Source organism: Xyrauchen texanus, chromosome 16 (assembly GCF_025860055.1).
Source record: "Xyrauchen texanus isolate HMW12.3.18 chromosome 16, RBS_HiC_50CHRs, whole genome shotgun sequence".
Classification (NCBI taxonomy): Eukaryota; Metazoa; Chordata; class Actinopteri; order Cypriniformes; family Catostomidae; genus Xyrauchen; species Xyrauchen texanus.
The window spans coordinates 41,741,071-41,768,777 of NC_068291.1; the positions used below are offsets into that span (position 1 = coordinate 41,741,071).

The 27,707-nt window shown below is 37.5% G+C and overlaps 1 protein-coding gene across 1 annotated transcript; it reads right to left on the reverse strand.

The window, feature by feature from the left end:
- Positions 1-146: 146 nt before the first annotated feature.
- On the reverse strand, positions 147-26,521 carry smc6 (structural maintenance of chromosomes 6). The gene is made up of 27 exons (XM_052145127.1): positions 26,479-26,521; positions 25,902-26,054; positions 25,669-25,786; positions 22,642-22,747; positions 22,417-22,553; positions 22,270-22,331; positions 21,747-21,827; positions 20,003-20,104; positions 19,791-19,910; positions 19,607-19,702; positions 19,349-19,495; positions 18,989-19,077; positions 18,424-18,588; positions 16,241-16,419; positions 12,798-12,999; positions 12,346-12,460; positions 9,119-9,282; positions 8,848-8,983; positions 8,373-8,453; positions 8,106-8,276; positions 7,056-7,193; positions 6,592-6,737; positions 5,659-5,784; positions 5,283-5,388; positions 3,359-3,511; positions 2,872-2,969; positions 147-498 (listed from the first exon to the last, which is right to left on the reverse strand). Exons 1-27 carry the CDS (start codon positions 26,491-26,493, stop codon positions 420-422), a joined length of 3,285 nt encoding a protein of 1,094 aa, XP_052001087.1. The 5' UTR covers positions 26,494-26,521; the 3' UTR covers positions 147-419.
- Positions 26,522-27,707: the final 1,186 nt, after the last annotated feature.

Consider the following 27,707-nt stretch of genomic DNA (forward strand, 5'->3'; position numbering starts at 1 on the left):
GACCACAAACTAAATGTTTAAGAACATATTGCAACAGTCATTTTTGTTCAGCGATGTGGTTCACAGAGAGGATGCCGGTATTAACTGAAACAATGTGACAAATATTAACAACGAACAAACTCAAGATAACAGTCATGAACAGGTGTTAACGGTTAACTGCTTTCTTTAAGAACACATCAACAGGAAGTTGTGTGAAGGAAGCAGGACGATTAAACTGAGGTCTAACAAACCACATTACGTTTACAAATTGACACGGTGCAAAATTAAATAATGATGAATTTCATATACATGCTAAGCATTATAAAGTCCTCTGAAGAGAACTAAAAAAATGTAAAGGTAAACATACAACTTCCTTAAAAAATAAATAGAACAAGTTTAAACACAATTTCCACTACAGCTTTTCTTAGCAATGTCCGTACCTAATGCACATCCTCTTCTGGTTCTCGTTCGGGATCTTGAAGTTGGTGGATTTTAATATGGACACTTTTAGGCAGATTGCTGAAAGACAATGTAAAGACACATTCAAATGCATACACAGAAACATTCAAATGAACGTATATTCAGTGTTGACAGAATTTGTGGCATAATGTTGATTTCAACCAAAAATGATTTCGTCTCACCTCTCCTTTATTTAAAAATAAAAGCAAGAAATGCTGTTACAGTGAGGCTCTTACAATGGAAGTCAATAGGGCCGATCCATAAATGCTAAAATACACATTGCCACAAGATGTAAACATTATACATGTTAACATGATTTCAGTGTGATTAAATCACTTGCTAACCTTATCTTTGTAAAGCTATATCTGATATTCTAACTTTGTTGTCATAACAACAAAAGCCTGTAATCCTGGTATAGGACATAACTTTACACAGATAATGTTAGCAAGGGAACATTGTATCTCTCTAATATCATGTTAACAGGTTTAATGTTTCATCTTGTGGCTTTAAATTTAAAACAATGTGCAGTTTAGCGTTTACAGACCAGCCAAAATCACTTACATTGTAATCACAACTACAATGATTTGCTTTTTTTTGGCCCGGGAGAGGTAGGTAATCATTTTAAAATACCACATCGTTTTTTGTACAGGAACCAAACTTCCTTGACTTGACTTTGTCAAGACTATTAAAATACACATGTTTTTTTTGTTTTTAAATAAAACTGTTTAAGTGATATAATGATTTAAATATAATTATTAGATCTTTTGTGTTTGTGGGTCAATTTGGCTTTAACATTATATTATGTAGACTGTTTTGTTCATCTATGAATTCAATTTTTACTTATAAACTCTTTACTTACATTTAGCCTCTTCTCACTCTCTCACACACTTTTTTGTCTCTCGCTGGGACAAACATGAATATACACACACACACACACATACATACAGTCACGCACACACATACAGTCACACACACTCACGCGCGCACACACATACAGTCACACACACACATACAGTCACACACACTCACACATTCACACACACACACACACACAGACACACACACACACATACATACATAGTCACACACACACACACACACACACACACACACATACAGTCACACACACACATACATACATACAGTCACACACAGACACACACACACACACACACACACACACAGAGTCTTACACACACACACACACACACACACACACACATAAACAGTCTCACACACACACACACACACAAACAGTCTAACACACACACACACACACACACACACACAGTCACACACACACACACACACACACACACACATACATACAGTCACACACACACATACATAAACAGTCTCACACACACACACACAAACAGTCATACACACAGTCACACACACACACACACACACAGTCACACACACAAACAGTCTCACACACACACACACACACACACACACACACAAAACAGTCTCACTCACACACACACACATACAGTCTCACACACACACACACACACACACACACACACACACACACTCCTGTATAAAGCAGACATAACAGATGTAACAAATATAACAAATAAACTAAATCAAAGGTACAACTGTCTAAAGGGGGTGTGGCGAGACCACAATGTCATGCACACATTAGTCTAAATTAGGCTTGAAAGAGGAAATTGTCCACATTTTTACTCTGCAGCAATCTGATGCCGAACCAGCTTACAGCAAACTCACACATCAACATGCGGCAGTTCATCAAAGTAAATAGAATAGATTTAACTGAAAAACATAGTAAAGAAGAATTAGTTGTACACTTGAGTTGTACAGTTGTTTTGAGGATGTTTTGACCACTATGTTCTATTGAGCAGTTATGAGTAATTACCAGAAAATTCTCACAATAGATGTTAATATAAATGATATATTATGTTATTTTGCTGAAATGTTGATAAAACAAAATATCATCACATGTATCAAACTGGTTTTGCTGTAGTTTATATATATTTTGAAATGTGAAATAATTTGTACATTTTATTATTTAAAAACAAAAATATTAATCAATAACTTCTATATTTATCAGTTAACATGCCAATAATATCAATCTTTTTGACACTTATTAATGACTTGCAATATAGTTTTTAATTATTTATAAGCTTGAATTTCACCGGGTCAAAATTGACCCGCGAATGCAGAAGGTGCATGCAGATACTGAACGCAATGAACGGGCCAAATCAAAATGATTTATGCCACAAATGCTGTTAATAGTGCTTAGCTTGTATTGAACCCAAATCATGCTTTTATTAAATAAGATCCTGGGTGAAAACTGACATTTAACATTTCTTAGATAGGAATATAATGTTTTGTAATTCTTGCAGTTATGACAGGTGAGCTGAAGTATTACTCATATGACCGTGAGGGATGGGAGTGTTTCTCTACCTGGTGCTCTGAGGAGTGATGAAGATGAACTGTCTGAGATGTTGACGTTCAGAAAGCTCCAGTAGAAGATCCATTGAAATGCGCCGATTGTGCATGTCCTTGTACATACAAATGAGATTTATGAAACCTGTTTTACTATACGTTACATCAGTGGCTCTTAACTGGTCTCAGGCAGCAGGTTAAACAATGTAAATAATAAAAAATTCAACGAACCACATAATTGGGCAGAGATAGGATAGCCAAATAAACAGGCTTATCAACTTTTATATCTTTTGTTGTTGACATGCTATACTTCCATTCAAATTCTACATTACTAGCTACATTACACTGAAATCAACATGGATAAACACATTTATTGGCTATGTCTGTTCACCACTTTAATCCAATGTAAAATCTGCGTCCTTAAGCGAAACCATCTGAGAACCACTGTCTTAAATAATAATTCTCAACACATGACAAATGCCATTGTGCATGCAACAGTACGTACCATGTAGACATCAAACTCGTCCAGGCACCTGAAGGGCGATTCAGTAATTTCCCAGAGCGACAAAATAAAACAGACGGTGGAGAAAGAGCGCTCGCCACCCGACAGGGAACGCATGTCACTGATAGTGTCATTTTCCCGACCTGGAGGCTTCACCTGGGACAAACCAATTAAAAGACATGACGAAAGAGTCTAACACTCATAAAATATCAATTATATTTTGCATAAAGATGCCTTTTTTCAGGACCATAAAGATTTTCTTGCAATGTGACATTATTTTTAGGACAATTAAATAGTTCTTAAAAACATATTTGTAAAAATAAAAATAATAATAATAATATATATATATAATTCTTATTACATTGCATTGATTTACATTGCATTTATACATATTGTTGGTATTTGATGCTTTCTTTAAGCTGATTTTAATCAAATAATAAAAGGAATGATTGTATTACAGTAACAATCACAAAATAATTTCATATTAAATAAAAATTACTTTATTACAATAACAAGAATTTACTAGTAAAATTTTTTTTTTTTAAGAAATTAGAAAAAAACTCAAAAGTAAAACATCTGGACACACTACAGAAATGAATATTTGGCGGGAAAATATGCTTAATTGTCAACAAATTGCAGCAAAAAAATCTAAATAAATAATGATCCTATCACTTTTCCACTGCACGTTACGATTCGACTCTGCTCGCTTTATGTTTCTGAGCTTGTATTTCCACTGCAGTTTAGTGCCGCCTCAACGTGGGTGGGATTATAGGCTGATCGTCATAGTTGCGCCGCCTCTACTGCCGTGACATCATCTTAAACCTGACACAAACTTATCAAAACAATAACACGACCGCTAGCTGTTAGCTACTAGCTCATTGTGCTGCATAAAGCAGTTGTTGCATGGTGATTTTACACAAGTGTAACAGTTAAATTGGCCTGGTTGTTTTAGAAGCTTCCAGTAGCTGGTCAACTAAATAAAGTGAAGCTTTCATGCAGAGTATAGACTTAACGGAACAAAACGTACCATCCTCCATCGTGGACTCTAACGACACTGTGGCCGAGTCCAGCGCACTCTCCCTCCCATTGCTCGCCGGTTTAGATAGCGTCCATTTGGTCGAACCACTTCCACATTTCCTTGATGGTTCTGTAGTCACTTTTAAGTTTTTGTTTACTTTTCCCTACACTGTTGGTAGGTACGGTGGTAGCCGTGTGCAGCCAACAGCTGAGACACTTCCTGAGAGACTTTATCGTTTTACATCATTTCGCTCATCTCTAACGAGTGGACCGTCTGCACCTCGTTTATTCACCACGGCGGTGTTTTGCGCACAGCCATTTCTTTTTTCACAATTCGAAAGTCGCATGAACAAATGATACTGTTGCTGTTGCTAACTTTAAACTAGCGGGTTGATGTCGCGTGTCGGAAATCCAGTGACGATGGTAGTGACGATTCTCCCTGACCAATCAGTGATCTGCAGGATATTGACGTCACATTTAGTATCACCTGAGCTCGCTTGGATACTCGACCGAGGTGGTACTAAAAAAAAGTATCTGGTACCAGGTACTATCCACAGAGTCGAGTTGTACCATGTAGCGGAAAAGCCCCAGACTACTAGACAATATAGACCCAAAAATTGTATTGCAAAATTGCAATTGAGATTTTAACTGTGAATATGGCAAATGTTTTATCTTATTCACACATTGTGCATTCAAAAATATATTATAGTGTTCAAAATCACATTTCAGGAGAGAGAAACAACTGTCTTTGCATATATGATAGGGTTGGTTATTTCTTTGTGCCTTATTTTTGTGTGCGCTGCATTCTGATTGGCGAGATCTCGACAGTGAGCATAAAATGTGCACCGATTAAAGTGCCGAACTAAACAGTCACAGAATTCTGAATAAAAAATGCATCAATTGAGATTACCGAAATGGACAGTGTTTCATTGTTGTGGTCGAACATCATCGAGCCACAGCATTGTAGCTTTATCATAAAGTCGTTGAAGTACAGCTTGCATCTCACAGAAAGCGATCTGACAAAACGACACAAACAATTCATACATTACAAAACATTTACATTTATGCATTTGGCAGATGCTTTTATCCAAAGTGATTTACAGTGCACTTATTACAAGGACAGTCCCGGAGCAACCTGGAGTTAAGTGCCTTGCTCAAGGACACAATGGTGGTAGCTGTGGGGGTTGAACCAGCAACCTTCTGATTACCAGATATGTGATTTATTCCACTATGCCACCACCACTCCTAACACTCTTACGTCACAGAATTCACACAGTTCACGTTACCGTCGCAGTAGTTTGTATCGAATCTGCCGGTCGGTCATGATGTTGTCGAGTCGATCAATAAACCTCTTTAGATCCCTCAGCTGGCTGGATTTGCTTTTGTAATTACTGTGAGCTTCTGCGTACTCTCTGAAAAAAATCAATTCGTCAAAAGAATCACTGAGGTGATTGTTTACAGTTGTTATATTTTAGTAAAGCATTACACGGCTACCACTGCACAAACAGCAAATGTACTGGAGTAAAATGTGTAGTTCACCCAAAAATTTAAATTCACTCATCATATACTCACCCTTATGCTATCCCAGATGTGTTTGACTTTCTATCTTCTGAACAAAAAAACTACGATTTGAAGGAGAATTTCTCCGCTCTGTATGTCCATTCAATGCACGTCAACAGGGTCCAAAACTTCGTAGCTTAAAAAGCACCTAAAGGCAGCCTAAAAGTGATCCATACGACTTCAATGTTTAAATCCATGTCTCCTGAAGCGATATGATAGATGAGAATCCAATTTTTCCTTTACGATAAATTATCCTCCCTGCCACTAGGTGGCGATATGCACGACGAATGCAAATCGCCAAAACTAAAAGAAGAAGAACTCTTAGGAAAGTGGAGATTTATAGTAAAAAAATGGTCTTAAATATTGATCTGTTCCTCACTCACACCTATCATATCACTTCTGAAGTATGGATTAAACCACTGGAGTTGTACAGATTACTTTTATGCTGCTATTATGTGCTTTTTTGAGCTTCAAAGTTTTGGATCCTGTTGACTTGCACTGTATGGACCTACAGAATTTAGATATTCTTCTAAAAATCATTATTTGTGTTCTGCTGAAGAAATAAAGTCATACACATCTGGGAGGGCACGAGGGTGAGTAAATTGTGAGATTATTTTTATTTTTTGGAAAACTATTCCTTTAATTGATGTTGTGCGTACCGGATTACTTGTTCCTTGTTGCCGTGGCTACTTTCTTGTGTGCTGATTTTTTGCCACAGGCGTGTGATCTCGGCATCAATACTTTTGGCACTTCGATCTAGCCGCTGTCGCACAGGACAGATCTCTGTGGCTTTGGCTTCAAAATCCTAGATACAGAAAATGAATACATTTCAAACAATTCCAATATTTTGGTGTACAGCCAAAATCTCATTTGGATGAGAAGCCATTGATGCTATGTCATTTATTCAATGTTAAACACTTTCTCCTAAATAAAGGAAGCCATTGATTTCCCTGAAAAGTGTTCTCCCCCAAACACTGCTCTGTTTGTTTAAGAGGTCCGACATTGCAACAAAGTGGAACTTTGGAATCTTTTTTGTCCAATCAATGACAGATAGGTGGAATATTCGAGGAAATCACCTTTAAGCACAAACATTCCTCACTGAAAATATGGAAGATATAAATACCTGTGCTTCTTCAGTTTTGAGAGCGAGCTCGGCTCGGAGTTCCTGAATATTTTCCTGGTGGCTCTTGAGTTTCTTCTCTAAGATCTTCATGGTCTGATCGAGTTTACTGCACTCAGCCTCCGCTTTCACTTGATCTTCCTTTTGTAGACAAACCCATCTACTCATAAACTTTTATTCAATCTGATCCACACTTAAAGGTGCTCTAAGCGATTTTTTCATGGATAGGTTTGCAAAAAATGCTTCTGCTCTCTGAAAGATATTACTGAAATTAGTATCCTGAGATATCTCAATGGTGTCTGTGACAGCACTAAACTCTGTAAACAGCAAACAAAAAAATTTCCGCGAGTTGCAGCCTCTGAAGCTTTCGACCTGTCAATCATTTTGCGCATTCTTGTATTGTAGTTTCAGCAAATTATTAAGGCTTACTGCCATTTTTATGCCATGTTGCTCATAATAGTTGTCAGTTGAGGGCGCTGTTTTGCTGCTGTTGTTTTCAACGACTGTTTCTGCGTGATGTCGGCCTCAATAAAGCTCATTTGGTATCTTTGAAGTGCAGGGTTTTAGAAAAAGGGGGCGTGGCTAATTTAACAGCTCAGTCTGTTGGAAGTAGAACGGCTAAAATCGCTTACAGCACCTTTAAAGGCATAGTGCACCCCATAGTACACTTTTTCTTCTGTGAAACACAAAAGGAGACAGAATTTTCAGTCTCAGTCACCATTCACTTTCATTGTATAAAAAAATAAAATAAGATGCAAAGAAAGTGAATGGTGACTGAGGCTAACGTTCTGTCTGACATCTCAAATAAAAAAAAGAGCTGCCAGGATATGACAAAAAAGTGTGTCCCACAAAAGAAAAAAGGTCGTACAGGTATGGAACGACACAAGGGTGAGTAAATTATGACAATTCTTATATTTGTGTCAGTTATTCCTATTAAGTTTTCACATATACTTCCATGTCAGTATTTAAAAACATCATAATAATCTTAGTGATATTATGATTGAAATCTTTAAAGCAATAAGTGTTTTGATATCTTCCAGTGCCGTCTCTCACCTTCAGCTGTTCGGTCTCATCTGACAGTTGCTCCAATTTATTTTTCACATCTTTATATTTCTGATTAATATTCATCAGCACTTTCTCATGATTTGTTAATTCATCTTCAGCTTCTTTAACATTTCTCTTCTCTGATTCAATCTTCTGTTCATTCTCTTGTGCATCTTCTTCCTGTAAATTTCAAAATCAGGTATTCTGATATTCTTCTCTGCCATTAAAACAATAAACTTCAATGTTTTTGGCTGGTAAAATGTATAGACTGCTCACCAAAGAGCTGATGTCCTCAGCCTCAGTCTCTTCAATGTTCTCAAGTTCTGTTATAGAAGCTTTCACTTTATTTATACTTTCCTAAAATCAGAGTTTAAATTGCCAATAAACAGTCAAGAAGATCAGAATACATCAATGAAATATAATCACTGGGAACACAACGAAACCGCCCAAGCAAAAGGCCACATAACACTGACGTTACATGGATTTATAGAATAATAAATCCAAAAATTATAATAACATTTAGCTTCAAGGAAATTAGTTTGTAGGTATTGTACATAAAGGCATACTGTAGCAGTGATGACATGACCGTTTAATACTCAATGGCTAATTCAATGAGCTATAGATTTTGTTTTATAGCTTTGTTGCCAGCTTGCTAGTTGGCTTTAAAGCATCTTGCAATTACAATGGTCTATTAAGGTAGAGGTTTAGCCCAGTTTAACATCTGGTGATGCCTGTGCAGTTAATGCAATACCTGATTCTTTTTGCTGGCCATGATGACACTGCGCAGTTTCTCCTCCAAGAACTGAATGTCTTCCTTCACAGAACTCAAGTGAAGCTGAAACCGAGAGAGCTGAGCCTGGTTATTCTCCACCTCTGACTCCACAAGACTGTGAATTAGGAGAGAATAAAACACATATTCAAACATAACTCACCTCTAAACATACATTAACCTCACAGATCTGGATTGAAAGGTTTTAGCTTGAAAACATGGGATAAAAACATAAGCTAAAGTTGGCACTTGCCGGATTTCTGCCTCCGGATCCCCACCGAGGTACTTGACCAGAACTTCATTTTCAGGGGTGTAATATCGATGAGTGAAGACCTGATCGCCCTCTGCCGTGAAGGCCTCCCGACAATTCCTTGGTGGTCTCGAGCCCTGCAAGACTTTCCTTGCACAAGCTTTCTCCTGAGATGATTTGAAAATAATCATTTCAGTCTTTGAAGCTCGAAACATTTCGTTCACATTGGGCCTCACTAATGAAAGTTTCGTAAATATATGAGTACAAATGGAGTAATTTGCATGTGAAATTTACCCTCCGAAAACTTTCCGCCATATTCACAAACGCTTCGTATTCCCCAGAATTGTTAGTAAAACGTATGATAGTGAATTCCAAACATTTGTAAAGAGGGGGCGTGTGCACGTTCATTTACAATTATCATAATCCACGCCCATGAAAACACCATATAAGGAAGTCACCAGACTCGCTAGTAAATGCTGTTAACATCTATGTGTGACAGTAATGAAACAGTTTTTATGAATGAAGTGCATTCACGTTGTTATATTTAGATTTAGCAACTACAATAGCACATTAAAGAAAGTGAAGAACTTACTGTCATCGCATGTTTTTGCTGTCATATGACACTCTTGTGAATCAAACAGTTCAAGAAGTCAATAAAAATAGTTTGACATGAGTGTAGATAATGTTCAGTTCATGCCGGGAGGAGGATGTCCATCACCATTAACCTTCTCCGGTTCAGTTCGCAGCGCATCACCAGCATCACTTGTGCAACTTCTCGGGGTAAATCATGATGGTAACACTGAAATACTCACAACTGGAAGAATCTTCTGAGAAAATAATTTAACGCCCGAAGAAGATCTTTGACTGAAACGCTGTAAGATAGTGCAGATTTGCAAGCTATACATCAATGTGTGTGCTTTTACTATTTTTCCCTGTTGTTTTGTGAACACACATGTCTGTGATGTTTATTTATAGATTTAACAGCATTAGCATTGAACATAAGTCATCATCAACTGAACACGATTTACCGATGCCTATACTCAATTATGAAACCTAAATTATAAAGCTCATATCAAATAATAAAAAACTGTCCAACCAGTTACGATAGAGGGCATTAAAATTCTTCCAGAAACATCAAGCACTTCTGCTGGAAAAAGGATAAGCGGAGTTGGGAAAAATTATACTTTGAAAAAATTAATTAAAGCAGCAAAGAAATGTTTCTAAATAAATATAGGCTATGGTTTAAAAAGAAAACAAAGCTTTCCCCACTAATTTATGTTATTTTTTAAGGTTAATTTCACTCATTCTGGATAGCACTCTTTCTTTCGAAGCCCATGTAAATAATATTACGCACCATAAATCTCTTCATCATAAAACTCTTGTACATGCTATCCCGTTTGGACAGTTTTTTAATTTTTTATTTGATATGAGCTCCATAATTTAGGCTTCATAATTGAGAATAGGCATCGTGTTCATTTGATAACGTATGTTCAATGCTAATGCTGTTAAATCTATAAATAAACATAATTTGGTCTACCACAAAAACTTCAGTATAAATTACAGCTGGTACAAAACTCAGCTGCACGGATTATTCACAAACTTCTAACTCTGTCCATATAACTCTTATTCTTCAACAACTTCACTGGCTCCCTGGTAAATTTCGTATCGATTACAAGATTCTGTTACTGACTTTCAAGGCACTTCATAGCCTAGCACCTTCCTATCTTCTAGATCTTCTTCGTATATATTCTCCAACCCTACTCTTAGATCCTGTTCCTCTCTCTCTCTTGTGATACCTTCGGTTCCTCTGACTTCTATGGGGTCCAGATCCTTTATCCGTGCTGCTCCATGACTCTGGAACTCTTTACCGCCAGATATCCGTAACTGTGACTGTCTTTCCACTTTCAGGTCTCTCCTCCAAACCCACCTTTTTAAATTGGCTTACTACAAATACCCTTTATTTATGAATGTATTCATTTCTATGAGTGAGGCCTACTGATTTATGTATGAATCTCTTTACCAAACTTTTTAAAATGGATTAAATTCACCCTTTTAAATGGATGAGTCGGAGTGGCTTTAGAAGGACAGTCAGACAACATGTGTGCAGCATACATGTGATCATCTTCAATCATGTTTAAAAAGAAACTCAGGATGCAGCTCTTGAAGTTGGTTGAGATAATAAAGTTTTCAGGGCGACACAATTATGTTGTTCAAATTTAAAGTTTCAAGTTTCCAGGTTTGTACGTTTTTCAGTGCTAAAATACTTTTTGCAACATTGCACATTGACTTAGACCAATGTGTGAGATTGGGGGCGGGGCTATCTGTTTGTTCGACCAATGGCAGATGGAGGGATTCATCGGAAAATCTATTTGAAAACAATATTTATTTTTGCGATTCCTAAAACACATTTTAGCATTAAAATAGATAGTAGGCCATGGTTCTCAGCAGGAAACCGATGGAGTGCGTACTCCAGATAGGGAAGGAGGTATTGCCCAAAGTGAAGTAGTTCAAGCACCTCGGGGTCTTGTTCACGAGTGAGGGGACAATGGAGCGGGAGGTTGGCCAGAGAATCGGGGCAGCGGGGGCGGTATTGCACTCGCGGTATTGCACTCGCTCTATCGCACCATTGTCACGAAAAGAGAGCTGAGCCGGAAGGCAAAGCTCTCGATCTACCGGTCAATTTTTGTTCCTACCTTCACCTATGGTCATGAAGGCTGGGTCATGACCGAAAGAACTAGGCCGCGAGTACAAGCAGCCGAAATGGGCTTCCTCAGAAGGGTGGCGGGCTTCTCCCTTAGAGATAGGGTGAGGAGCTCAGTCATCCGTGAGGAGCTCGGAGTAGAGCCGCTGCTCCTTTGCGTCGAAAGGAGTCAGTTGAGGTGGTTTGGGCATCTGGTAAGGATGCCCCCTGGCCGCCTCCCTAGGGAGGTGTTTCAAGCACGTCCAGCTGGGAGGAGGCCTCGGGGAAGACCCAGGATTAGGTGTAGAGATTACATCTCCACACTGGCCTGGGAACGCCTTGGGGTCCCCCAGTCAGAGCTGGTTAATGTGGCTCGGGATAGGGAAGTTTGGGGCCCCCTGCTGGAGCAGCTGCCCCCGTGACCCGACTTCGGATAAGCGGTTGAAGATGGATGGATGGATGGATGGAAATCCCGAGTTTTGGACCTCACTGTATCTGTGCTCTTATCATAAACATCTACAGTTTCGTTGTAGAAATGCAAATTACTCACTTTGATTATTAGAATGCTCTCAACACCTCTCATATCAATGAGGCAGTTTGTTATCACTGGATTTTCGATATTGAGGGAGTCCAGCACAGACGGAAACTCAGGATGATGGACCCCCCTAACAGCAAAACACAGAAACATTATGATTATGATATATATATATATATTTTATACATAAGATTACTTCTTAAACTGTTAAAATGCTTTCTCCTATCCCAGCTTAATATGAAGAGACAACTATAACAAAGCCATTTATAGTAGTCTCTGTGAGACTACTTTCATCCAGCCTGACACAACAGGACTGGCGCAGGACTATCTATTTGATCAACAGCAGACGGGGGTAGACTTTAAATGGCTGTTTGAAAACAATGGTTATTCCCCCATTTTTTCCTTTTTTTCCAGAAATTACACACTTCAGCTTTAAGCTTCCAACACTTCTCACAAATATTTCTTACCGGTTTTGAAGGTTATAAACCCGGTCTGTGAACGGGCACACCATTATCTGAGGCCTACTGCCTTTGGGGAAGTATGGTGCCATCAGTCCCTGCAAAACTTTTTCGTCTTTGTAATTGTCACAGCAAAAGGTTTTCATGAAACCTCGTATGCAACTTTCCACAGCCACGGCTAAACTGGGGTCCTTTAGACTGATGCATGCACCTAACAAAGAAAAACAAAATGTCATTACTGTTAAAGGAATATTCTGTGTCATAATGTTGATTACCACAAAAAAATATTTTGATTCGTCCATGCTTTTCTTAAAATAAAAAATAAAAAAGCAGTAAAAATCGAGGTTACAGTGAGACACTTACAATGGAAGTCAATGGGGGCAAATTCTGTTGGCTTTAAAAGCAGAAATGTGAAGCTTATAATTTGATTATAGCACTTACATTAATTCTTCTGTTCACACTAAAATCATGTTAACACACATATTGTTTACGCATTGTGACTATGCTTTTGAAACAGTAAATATTTTTGCATTTTTCGGATTAGCCCCCATTCACCTCCATTGTAAGTTCCTCACTGGAACCCATATTTTTCCTTTTTTTTTAAGAAAAGGAGGGACATGTCAATAACTAATTTTTTGGTAATCAACATTGTGCCACAAATGCTGTTGATTGAGCTTAAATTGTATTGAATCCGGAATATTCCTTTAAATTAAACAGCAAACATAAATTTTTACTTATGGGTTTATATCTGTGACGAGGCAGGCAACGAATGAGGATCTAAGTGCAGCTTTAATGCAAACAAATGATGAACAAAGTAACTCAGAATATAACAAAATGCAGGAAACCAGGCACAGAAGATGACAAAACTTGCAAAAACTGACCAACTAACCGGGGGAAACAGGGGCTTAAATATACAAGGGAAAAGAAGGAACACCTGGGGAAACAATCAGGGAATGTCGGTTCCTAAAGGATACTTTTTCGATACTTTGGTCGTAATACTTGGTATTACCGCTGGTTGGACGCTAGGTGGTGCTATGGGATAATGTTCGGTAAACATGGTTAGGGTTAAGCTAACACAATCAAGCAAGACACCTTGATTTCAAACTTTGAACTTTATTTTTTATTTATTTTAAATAAAAGTTCAAATGAAACTGGAAAAAAATAAGTGCATTTAAAATGTGTTGTTCAACTTTTTGAAAGATGACAGTTGTGAACATATTTCTGGCGATGAAGCTTCATCCGTGCATTCTCCACCCGTCGAGGAAAATATATCATGTGTGTGAATAAATTCGTTTAGTTTCCTCCTTCACGATATATATATATATATCCAATTACATCGGAAACCTCGGGCTGAGGGATTAATGAAAATTCTTGCTTTATTGATTTTGCATTTAAAAAATGAAAAACTTAAATCAAATACATTTCTAAAGTCAAATTGCACTCCAAACAAAACGAAAAAGCAAATAAATAAATAATAAAGTGATAAAATAATATATATATATATATACGTAACCAACTTTCCATTTACCGTCAGGCAAGAATCCGTCTAAACATGCAGGCGGAAAATAACTTTAACATAAAAACAATTATAAATGTAAAAATAATCATTATAATGATGATAATAATCACTGAAATATAATCATGGTTCGAGGTGAACGTTTTTTGTATTATTTTATACATTTTGAATTATTTTATATAGTTTGTATTATTTTACAGGCTGCAGAGTTGCGTTCACAATAAACTGCTCTGTGGAAATAAAGTGAACTGAACTCAAAGCACCCCCTGAACTGAGATGTCTGAGGTCATTTGCAGAACTCATAAAAAATAAAAATCGGAAGGCAGAAACAAAGTGTGAGATCCTTAGACGCACGTGTTCCACGAGACTGCGCACCTCCGTATCAGAACGTCATATATGCCCATATACGGCTTTTCTGTCATCTGTATTTAATAATATAATAAAGAGTGTTTCTTCAAACGTGTGTCTTTGTGTCTGCGGGCAAATTATTTGTTATATTAATTTGATAATAATAATAATAGTCTAATGATAATAATAATAATATTTTAATAGATTAATGGGAAAACGAGCCAAATATCGTCATGACATGGTCAAAGGCATCAGCTTTGGCGATCACTCTGACAATCATTGATCCCGAGATCATCACGTTTGCTCAACCCGAATGTGCATTTCGCCAATCACCAGCACTTTTAGATTTGGGCACATCTAGCATGCTACTGTAATGAATGAGGCAGCGAAGGCAGACGAAGGTTGAGGATCCAAACGCAGTTATCTTTATTGACTAGTAGACAGGCAAAACACAAAGGAAAGCCCACAATGGGGAAACAAAACATAAACTAGAAAACTCGGGCAGGAGGATACATACCAGGCTAACAACATACAACGATAGACACCGATTGAACAAACAGACAGGGTTTAAATACACTGACAAGGGAAGACAGGAACCAATGAACAACAGAACTCAAAACAAGATAACAAGGTGAATAAACAGAAACCAATGGTAAACTAATGAGGACAGGTGAAAACAATGACAGAGAACACGAACGCTAACAGGGAGACTGTGGAGCTAAACAAGGGACAAAAGTGAAAAGTACGGAACACAAAAGGGACAAAAATGGTAAACAAAGGGGCAACAGTAAAACAAGACAAGGTATATGTAACAGCTACATGCTTATCACTGACGTTGACGAGATTAGCCCCTTCGATATCGGAATTTGGTACCGACCGATAAGACGTTTCTCGATACTCGATTCTTTAGAGGCAATTCGGTCAGTGCCTAAAATGTATCGAGCTTGATACCCAGCCCGAATCAGAGATGAACCATCCTTTGTTCTGGCTTTATCGAGATTAAGAGTAAATATATGGAAAACGTTGCACAGTGGTTCTCAACTAGTTTTGCTGCAGTTCACGGATTTCACATTTAACAATGAAATGTATTAATATAACCATGAATACCATGTTTAACCATCTTTTTATGCTCTCAGCAGCCATTAAATCACCACACAAAACACACTGTGCTTGACATGAACCATGATTATCCAAGATCCCGTATTTAATGCAGTGTAGTGTAGATTTGTTCATGGTTTTCGAGGATGAGGTCATGTCACGAAATCTGTCTATGTTGGCGTTTGACTAATTTGTTAAGCTTATACTAAAGGAAATTTGAATTTGTGACAAAATACCTTTAAGTTTAAACGTACACAGCATTTGATGTCAACAACAAAAGCTATGGGAAGCGTTTTCTCCTTGGTTTTAAAAGTTAATCACAAGCCTATTTATTAACTACGCATGATTATATTAGTTGCATCTTATTATGTTGTCTATGACCCTATCAGAACAGAGCTGCAACCCATTTTAGGTCACAACCCACCAGTTAAGAACCATTGATTTATCAAATAACTCAAAGATTTCTTCCAGGCTTTGGAGGTCTTGTCACCTATTGGTCCAACAGGTTTCTTGATGAATCGCCCTTGAGCAAATGCTTTGTCAATAGAATCCAACAACTCGGGCATGTGATCACCAAACCGTCTCAGTCGGTTGGATCTGCTCGCCATAAGCTGCTTTCTTCTCTTTAGTTTCGACTCCAGAGAGACCTGGATGTTCTTTTCCTCCACACTAAAAGATGAGAATGTAACAGTCTTATACAGGTAACATCGAAATACAGAAAGAAACACAAAAGGTTTATGTACAATAGGTTTTGTCTTTAAAGGAATATTCTGGGTTCAGTAAAAGGTAAACCTAATCGATAGCTATATAGATAATGTTGATTGCAAAAAAATTAAATTCGAAGCATCCAACCTTTTCTTTAAAAAAAGCAAAAATGGAGGTTACAGTGATGCACTTACAATGGAAGAGAATGGGGCCAATTTTTGGAGGGTTTAAATGCAGAAATGTGAAGCTTATAATTCTATAAAAGCACTTAAATACTTCTGTTAGAACTAGTGAATTATCTGAGCTGTAAACTTTTGTAAATCGTTTTAATGGAGAAATTTATTGTTGTCCAGATGGTCATTATAATATGATACAGTTTTATTATTATTACTTTGAAGATTTGTTGTATACAATAGTAATATAGTTCTGTCTTATTTACTTTCACCTGGAGCTTATTTTCTAATGCTGCAGTGTATTGTTCATCATGTTGCAAAAGGCTGTATTTTATGTAGGCTAAGCATCATAGCTAACATTCATTACAGTATTGTAACAGTAAACATACAAGCCACAGCGGCCCCTCAGCACACTAGAGCATAAGAACCCCCAAGGACACTTCGGCATGTGGAGTCATGTGGGCCAGGAATCGAACCTCCAACCCTGCGATTACTGGCCGACCCGCTCTACCAACTGAGCCACAGCTGCCCCAAGAATGGCTCAGTCCACCTCTGAATGGCTCAAAAGTAGTCAAATTAAAGTTTTGGAGTGGCCTAGACAAAGTCCTGACTTGAACCCAGTTGAGATGCTGTGGCAGGACCTCAAACAGGAATTCATGCTCAAAAACCCTCCAATGTGGCTGAACTAAAGAGTGAGACAAAATTCCACCACAGCGTTGTGAAAGACGGATCTCCAGTTATCGGAAGTGTTTGGTTGCATTTGTTGCTGCTAAAGGTGGCACAACCAGCTATTACGTTTAAGGGGGCAGTTAGTTTTTCACATGGGTGATTTAGGCGTTGGATAACTTTTTTGCTTCAATAAAAAATAGATATATTTAAAAACTGTATTTTGCATGTAATCCCTAATGTTTGGTGGGAACCAAAGTTTACACTGTTGTGTTCTCTAGACTTCGATAGAGCGGAGCACTTCTATATTCCAAAAGGTTGCCGCCGAACCGCGTCACAGCTCATTACCATAAGGTTGACTGCACTTGAACTTTCATATGACGCCCACACCGCCCAAGACTCGCCGCGCCGCGCCGCTTCTCGCCGCCGAGAGACGCTGGCTGTCATTGAAAATGAATGACTTCCGGTCGATTTGACGCTCTCGCCGCCTCTGGTGTGAACGCACGGTTAGTATGAAAAATACACAGAAATAGAAGAAATCAGGCTGGGCCAAATATACTGTATTTTCACATTACTGTACAGAAAAAGGACACAGGGCCAAGAAATAAATATTACAACACGGTTCCGAAAGTATAAGTCCCAAGCATACAATAAAATATTAATTGCATACAATAAAATATAAAACGTGCTTATATTAAATCTAATGTGATGAAATTGCTCTCTAAACTTGTCTGTGCAAAGTTAAATCCAATATTACCAACTCCAAATATATAACCATCTAAAGCCGATGACTTTCACATGAGAAGTCAACACAGGAATTCTATCGGTGATGAATAACCCAAAATTCAACCGAGCAGAACAATAGTCCCACCGCGAAAGTACGGCTCAAATAATCCACATTATTTCAGGTAGAATTCATGCACAATTACATTTCTGCTTAATTTCATCCTTTGAAGTTTACATTAATCGAAAGTGCATTACTGTATTACACAATGTTTGCTTTTTAAAACTAACTATGGAAAATCAACATAAAGTCACAAAAGTTGTCAAGAGAACTTGTAGTGAACCCAGAACATTCCTGTAAATTACAGGCACAAGGCCCACAATCAAATCAAACCCCTGACTTTACCTCAGTTTATCATATTCTTCTCTTCCTTTAAGCAGGGCTTGTTGTTTGTCCTTTATATCCTGATTTAGCGCACTGGAGTCACCCTCAAGTCTTTCCAGCTGCTTTTTGTAGGCTGATATTTTATTTAGATGCTGTGTGTGCTCGGTTTCAAGGCTTCTTTGGCCACTGTTGCAAACGAGACATTCACAGCGTCTTCAAATGAGTAATTTACCATTTAAACAGAAATGAACAGCTTTTAGTGACTTCACTAATATACTGTATCTATGAGGTAGCACAAATAATGCAAAGTATGAATATTAGACAATTGGTAAAGTGTTGAAGATATTTAATATGGATGTTTTAACACCTGTTTGCTATTCTGCATTTTATATGCAAACTGGAAACATTTTTGCATGTATGAAAAAGCACTAAATGATGCATATCCTGTTGATGTCATGAACAAATGCTAATGAAGAAATGGCAGCACAGATTGCAAATATTATTTGTAAAGATATGATACACAATTTGATTGACAAGAATTGCATGAAATTACATTCAAAGGTGTTCTTTCAACAAACAAACTCACCCATGACTTATTTTGTGAATTCTCTCCTGAAGAAGGCATTGCTCCTTTTCTAATTGTTTCAATTTATTCTCAGCACGGAAGTAAACCACCTGAAAAACTGGCACTCTAAAAATCTATACAAAATCTTTACAAATCAACATGGGCCCTGATTAAAACAATGTGCTGACGTAAGAGTGAAAAATCACTTGTTAATCTAATTCTGATCTTAACCGTCACAGTACCTGCTGTGGATAAATATCAAATGTTATATATGTTTGCAGGGTATAAAGCTTGAGATGTTCCACTACTGTATATTTATGAGAATGAATCTCCCCAAACTTGATTTATATACACAAACAAATAATGAAGATGGAATCTCACCTCCTGGTTTTTCTGTGCTTTGGTTTTTACTTTAATTTCTTCCTTCAATTTACGGCTCTCTTCTAACAAACAGTCCTGTTCTTGCCTTACCGTGCAAAGCTTCTTTTGAATATCTTGCAATCTCTTTTCAGCAGTGGAAACTTTGATCTTAAAAGCAGAGAGAAAGACTTTGATGGTTATTAAGTTATCGTGAAAAATTCTAAACATTTGTACTTTTTCAAAGCAAATTTATACGGCTGATCACCAGATCACACAAACCTGACAGAGCTGCAGCTTTTCTTCATGTTTACATTCAGATTCTTCTTTTTCAATTTGTTCCTTCAACTGTTCAACTTGCCATTCCTTCTCTCTCACCTATAAGCAAGAAGCAGAGACACTTCAACAGCTGTCTGTCAAACACCGGTGACGTCACACTTCTGTAAAGCCTGTCGAAATAACGTACCAAACACCACGCCATCTTTTTTTTCAGGTCCTCCAGAGTCTGTCTCATATCATCTAGGGGTGACAACCGTTCATATCTTTCTTTCTTTTGCAAGAACAACTGCCTGAGGTCTTTGAGACACTAAAAATATAAAGGTATTATTGCTCAATGATGTTACAGAGCACCACAACCATTACACGTATAATGAAGTCACAAGTAATGAACAGAATCACCTCCTCTTGTCTTTCCACCTGGTCACGTGTCACAGCTTTAGTCTGCTTGATGTGGATGTAGTCTCTTTTCATTTGCTCCAGAAGAGTTGCTTTCATGAAAAACTTTCAAAAACATTTATGTCAATGGTGTGAAAGTAACACTGCACAGACAGAGTGAAGAGTGTCTTATGAAGCCAGAGTTAGATGTACAAAACTACTTCAGGAGGGTGCAGGGTGAATCTCACGAAACTTGTCAAGGACATGTTTGGGTCAAATTTCACCCCCAAAAATTATATAATGTGTATATATATATATATATATATATATATATATATATATATCTTCAGGAAAATTAAGCCTATTTTAGGACCTTTAAGACATTTTTGCATTGTGAAGAAAATGTTTACATTATTCCACTAGGTGATTATACATAACGGTGGTATTGCCATTAATTTATACTGATTTAAATATCCCAGGAGGTCAGCAGTTACAGAAATACTCAAACCAGCCAACAATCATGTCACGGTCCAAATCACTGAGATCACATTTTTCCCCATTCTGATGGTTGATCTGAACATTAACTGAAGCTCCTGACCCATATCTGCATGATTTTAAGCACTGCTGCCACATGATTGTCTGATTAGATAATAGCATGGATGATTGTCAGTGGCAGATGAGCTGGTTTGAGTATTCCTGGGATTTTCACACACAACAGTATCTAGAATTTACTCCGAATGGTGCCAAAAACAAAAAACATCCAGTGAGCCAGAAATGCCTTGTTGGTGAGAGAGGTCAACAGAGAATGGCCAGACTGGTTCGAACAGACAAAGTCTACTGTAACTCAGATAACCACTCTGTACAATTGTGCTGAGAAGAATATCATCTCTGAATGCTGTTCTGAGATGCGGGTTGGTGCTGTTTTGGCGGCACAAGGGGGACCTACACAATATTAGGCAAGTGGTTTTAATGTTGTGGCTCATCTTGTGTGGTTTGTTCTCTGTATAAGCTGCGTGTTGCCTGTACAGCTGGAGTTTCGCTTACTGCCCCCTGGAGAAAACAGGTGGTACTACAAGCTTGAAATGCTCAGATATGAGGAATCTTCCTTTTCACAGTCCTGGGACATGATTAATTTAGTATATTTTTATAACTGTTATTTTTATAAGAATTAACGCATTAAATCGGCAGCCCTAATTTAAATATAATCATGAATATATTTACTTTATACTTTGTCTAAAAAAGCTTGATAGAAATTGGTTAGTCATCATTTATTTAAATATGTGCATGTTAAAATGTTCCATTTTATTTCCAGTTATTTAGACAGATTTTTACATATATAAATATTTGATACAAGTATATGTTTACATGCCATATAATTAATGGAAATCCTGCAGTTAAAATTTGGGCAAAATCTTCTGCCTTTTCCAGTGGACTGTCTTTAATAATAGGATCAAATGGGCAGATTAATTTCATATCAAGCTTTAATGGCAAGATAAACTTAAGTGCATTACCAATGCATCATAACACACTATAAAGATATCCACTAAACAAATTGAATGAAGAAGTTTAATTTGCTGAAGCTTAAAATCTCAAAACTATTTTTTTTTTCTCTGGCTGCCATTTAATTTCGCTTTATAATACCAGTTCAGAAGACATTAAGTGTGCGTTTTCGGGTGATGTGAAAAGTTACGGCAGCTTGCTCTTATTCATGGCAGAATTGATTTGAATATATATATATATACTGATATCTCACTGAAAATAAAATCACCTTGTACTTGTCTGCCTCACTCTTTGAATGCAGGAACTGTTTACTCATTTCCTGATTGAGGATTGACACGGGGTTGTCAACCTGTAAAATGAAATTAATTTAGTGCATACAACATAAAAAGAGAGCTTTTGGCCATTCAAACTTTTTTGAATTACAGATTTGTGTGTATCTTTTAATATAACAATATGAGGCTCTGAGTAACGTAGCTAGACATAACATGCAACAGTCATGCACTGGTGCACATGCACATCTGAAGTCAAACAGCCTGACACAAAGTTGAGGTTAACATATTCAGGAATTTTAAGTTAGGTCTTTATTTGAATAACTTGATCAAAAGTCATTTTGAATGCTAAAAGAATTATATTTAAGCAAGTAAATATAAGTAAAATGAATTTGACTTACAACAATATTGTGATTGTGCACCTAAAATCACTTTAGAAGCTCCTTTCACTCTTACACAGCTCACTATGCTACAGACAAATTCAAAAATAAATGACATTTGAATGGCCAACTAGAAAAGTACCTGGATGCTGAAATGGTCCAGTATAGCTGTCAACTCCTCCTTCTTTGTGGAGACAACATGCCCTAAAAATTGAGCAAACCTGAATGTATGTTTAACTAGAGAGGAAGTCACTTGACATTTCTACAAAGTTTAGATGGTAGATATTACCTGTTTTACTCTTGATCTTACAAGTCCTGCAACCATCACTTGTAATCCGATGCTCAATGCAGATGCTGTCTCCATAAACTTCACCTTTATAGGGATCAGTTCCTCTGTTTTTTAACTTTACTTTAATATCTGCAGAGCTGTAAAGAAAAGTATTAGAGAGACTAAAACAATGATATCACACAAAGAAACCAGGTTATTACCTCTACTCTTCTAAAATATACTAACCTCTCTCCATATTTTACAAAACCCTTCAAAGATGCTCCTCTGTTGGTCGTGGTTGCTTTTCCACCAAGGCCCACTATAAGAGCTGTCAGAATGGCACTTTTACCACCTATATATTCAAAGAATTGCACCACAAAATAAAGAAAACAGTATGTAGTGAGAAGTTATGACACAACATTGTAAATACTTTTTTGAGACAGGAAGAGAACCATTCAATTACATACTACTAGTTATGGCTGAACGATTATGTTGTTGGAATTGAAACCCTGATCATTTTTTTGATGAATTGTGCAGCCCTACCACCAGTCAAAAGTTTGGACACACTTGCTGAATCTTAATTGTTACCATTTTTTCCCATTTTACAATTATAGTAAAGTTATCAAAAAAAATTATATATAAAAAACACAAATGGAAGAATGGCAGTTTTGTAGTGACCAAAATGTTTAATTTCGCTTCGCTATATGCAAAGCATAATTTAAATTCATTTACACTGACTGATCTCAGTTCAGAAGACTTTGGGCTGACAGTGTCATGTGACAAAACAACATGGCGCTGACCACAGCGGAGTTTGTCTTTGGGAGAAACAGCAACAAAACTACATCTGGTAAGAAACCTCATTACGTTTTTACATTGAAACCTGTTTGAGTCAAAAGATTAGAGTCTGCAGTTTGATCCGATATGCTATTTTAAAAATGTGAGCGATTTATCATGAAACGCCACACCGCTAAACACAATGTACACTAATGTGTACTTTAGCACATTTTTACCTTAGAAATCCTATATTTACAGTCCTTTATCGCATTTAGAATCAATGGTTTCATCCAAAAAAGCTGAAAAATGTTCAGGGGCATCATATGGAGTTATTATGAAAATAAGGTGCATTTTGAACTGTTCTGAGACCAGTGCAGACAGACAGCAAACTGGAGGTTTTGTCATTTACAAGCCTAAATAGGGAGCAAGGGAGCATCCTATAGTTAAGTGCATTCAATCCAAACTTGCTATCAAAAGTTCAGTTTCAGGCTTCAGGTGATGTTCAGACCACTCAACAGAGACATGGAACAATGGTAATCAGTACATAGATTCAGAATTTTAAATGTTTAATTTATTTTATTTTAACATGGTTGGCCCTGACTGCAATATGCTGACCATTACTTTGAATTTTAATTAATTATGCTAATTTCTGATGTAATGTCTGTAACGTCTCAATAACTTGAACCTCCAACACTCCTGGAAACATAATAATCAATTTTAATTAAAAACAATCTGCCTTTCTATAGCTTGGCGTTATTTAAAATTGAACAACTAATGCCGAGTTTACACTTCATGATTTTAAACCTGATTTTCACTCGCCGACAGTTTTGTGGAGATCGCCGGAAAAGCCTGAAATCGTAGGCAAATCAGAGCTCGCTCCCGTGAGCAACGATCGCAATGTAGGAACTATCAAAGACGTGATTTGAGAGAAGCATCGAGGCATCGCCGATGTCAGCGAGATATCTAGAATATTAAATATCTGGACCTGTCTGCGATTCCACATCATGCAGTGTGAACTAAATACAACTACAGCGTTGACCTACAGCCAATGAGAGAGCAAGAAACAGGCCAACGGGAAGTTTAAGTGCGAGGAGTCCTGATGTACCTCAAGTCAAGTCGAGTCAAGTGTTTTTTTATTGTCGCTTCAACCATATACAGTTAGTACAGTACACAGCGAAACGAGACAACGTTCCTCCAGGACCATGGTGCTACATAAAACAACATAGGACAAACACAGAACCACATGAAACAACACAACGAAATAAAATACCTATATAAAGTGCACGTGCAAACATGTGCAAAAAGTACGGGACAGTACAAGAAATTTCTGACAATGAACAGGACAATAGGCACAGTGAGAGACAGTGCAGCGCCGACCAGTACACAGTAGTGCAAAAAGATGACTGTTTCTAAAAACATAAACATAACATACTATGAGATAGTGTTCTATGCACATAGCATTTATTGAGGTAGCAGACAGTTATAAAGTGACAGTAATTAAAGTGCAACTCAGGACACGTGTGTGTGTGTCAAACTAGCCTCTGAGTATTGAGGAGTCTGATGGCTTTGGGGAAGAAGCTGTTACACAGTCTGGCCGTGAGGGCCCGAATGCTTCGGTACCTCTTGCCAGACGGCAGGAGGATAAAGAGTTTGTGTGAGGGATGTGTGGGGTCGTCCACAATGCTGGTTACCTGAAACAGAACATCAACTAGCATGGCTGCAGAATCAAGAAAGTCTCATTGGACCGAAGAAATGGAGGAACAACTAGTGGAACATTGGCAGGAGCACTAGCGCCTATTTGATGTTTCCGCTGAACTGTAGCGCAACCGGGTGGAGGAAGAAAAGAGTTGGAGAGAAACTGCTAATTCGCTTGGACAGTCAGGTAAGCAAATAGGTCGATTTTTCAGTAGGAGGAACTTTTTCATATTGTAACCAATAAAATATGATTAAAAACATACACATCATATTCTGAGATGCATAACATATGATCATGCATTTGTTTTCGTATCTCGTATCACTTCTCACGTGTACTCTATTGTGAAACGTAATTTGGAGTCCAGGCAGAGTCGTCTAGGATGCGTCAATAGTGAAATGTTTCGTAATGTGTTCACCCCTGTCGCCGATTCCTCGTGTAATTTGAAAACGCTACGACTTCAGTGACAAGACAGACAGTTGTGTAATATGAATGGTACCACAATCCGACATCTTTGAAAGTTGTGTAGTGTGTAGGAGACATTAGTCCCAATTTCCACATATGTGGACATCCATTTTTAGGAAAACTATTTGGCGTAGAAAAATAAATTCCCTGTTTATTAGGTGCTACAAGTCAAAAAGGAAATGGAAAATGCACCCAGCAGTAACGCTAAAATACAACAAAATGCAACACATAAATAAATAACAATTGGTTCATGTGTGCCCAAATTTTGAATGGTGCACTTTCAAATCCTGAATATTGTATAAACTCAATAACTTCAAAATCATAATTCTGATGGTACTTACTTCCATTGTTACCAACAATGAAGTTGACATTTGGCCCAAATTCAAACGGTCCAAGCAGATGGTGACTCATAAAGTTCTTCAAAGTGATACTTTCAATCACACCAATATCTCCCGTGCTCTGCAATAGCACAAAATAAAAGTTACTTGGATGTGTGCTGTTCCAATACACATTATAAAAACACTATTATGCCGATCAGGTTCTGTTTACAAGATGACTGAATCATTAAACTGACCGAAGAAGAGAATGAGTGGTCTTCTTCTTCTTCTTCATGAACAGCCTCTTCTTCCTGGACATGCGTTTCACCCTCTGTCCTGGGAGTCTTAGAGGGTTTTACGCCATTGTGGACAAAGGACTTCCTCTTATTCATGGCAGAAAGATGCTCAACCTAAAAGAAACACACAATATTATCTGTTATTTCATAGAAACAGATATAAGAGGGGGAAATTAAGTATGCATATGTAATTACTCTAGTAGAGGGATGCATAAACAGACTTTATAAGTTAATCTGCTGTCAAACTTAGACTGTCTAAGGGAGCAGTAATGCTGCAGTTTCATGCAATGCGATATTTAAAGCTTTAAAGTTGATCTTTTATGTCAGAAACTGTTTTAAAACATCAGTCAAAGAACAGAAATGCATTAGTAAGCAGAAAGGTTGCAACACAAAGTGAAACAATGGATGCACTAGCGAACAACTAAACATGACTCAACTCAACTGACAGGGCTGAACAGGTGGCCAAATTGCCGTCCCATTCGCATGCTTATTCGGAATGTTACCGTATTTAATTAATCACAAATTGGATAAGACTTACTTCATTCCAACGCATAAGGAAAGCGAATGCGCATAATTCAGGACTTCCTGGTTGTAAATGGACAGTGGCGACAAAAGAAAACAGCTAACTCCACCCTGTGTGGCTAAAACCTCTCAGACGGTTTATTTAAAAAAAAAAACATTAAGTCCACAGTGTCCATATTTAGTGAAGAACCCTTCCTTAAATTGCCACGGAAGCCTCATGACTGTACAATCATAACAAACATACTTCACCGGTGTAAGAAACTTTTTTGGTTAATTTTAAGGCCAGTTAAATAGTATATAAATACGAACATACGTTTTAAAGCTTAGATTACTATACTATCTTTTGTATTGAGCTCTCGAGAAATGGTTCTCATTTGACTTTATAAGCTCTACCAATCAGTCATATTGCCTGTGTATACATAGCATAGCATCATGTGGAGGTAGTTCATTCATATCGATAAATTAATTGTTTATTAAAATTAAATATGAGGTGCAATGGTCAAGTTAAAAAGTGCTCTTCAAAAACGTTTATGTTAACCCTAAGTGATGAGTTCTTAAGCAAGCACATGGCAGGGTTGGGGAGTGACGGAATACATGTAACGAGATTACATATTTAAAATATGAAATATATTTGTAACTATTCCACTACAGTTACAGTTTAAATAAATGGTAATTAAAGTTACATTCGAAAAGTATTGTGATTACTGAACCGATTACTTTGCCATTTTTAGTATTTTGTTTATTTTAATATTTAGCCCATTCAAATGGAAAATATGTATAGCTACATATAAATGATGCGATCCAAAGTGCATTTGAACAAAGGTGAAACACTTTCTTATGATGTGTTACATTTATACGAGCAGACAGAGAAGTACGTTTGAAGTAAGTTTTGAGCAGAAGAAATAGAAATAATACTTGGGTAAATTGTCAGCTTTACGCTAAGCTAAAATGCTATTTCTATCGGGAAGACATGCAGGCTTGAGTGAGGTTTAAGATGCCATTTATTTGATGAATGTAAAACAGAAAAGTCTCTCTTTGGCTTAGCCCCCGTCTGGCGGTCCGAGGGAGTTGTACTCGGAACCATCATATCCTGCCGGAGATAGGATGTAGGGGCGAGGAGCCTAACTCCGTGCGGGACGGGGCTCAACTGGTGGTGGTGGGGTGGTGGAGGTTGCCATGTTAGCACACTGAAACAGCAATGTGATAGATTGTGAGCAGACTTATAATGCGATTGGCTAGGAGTTA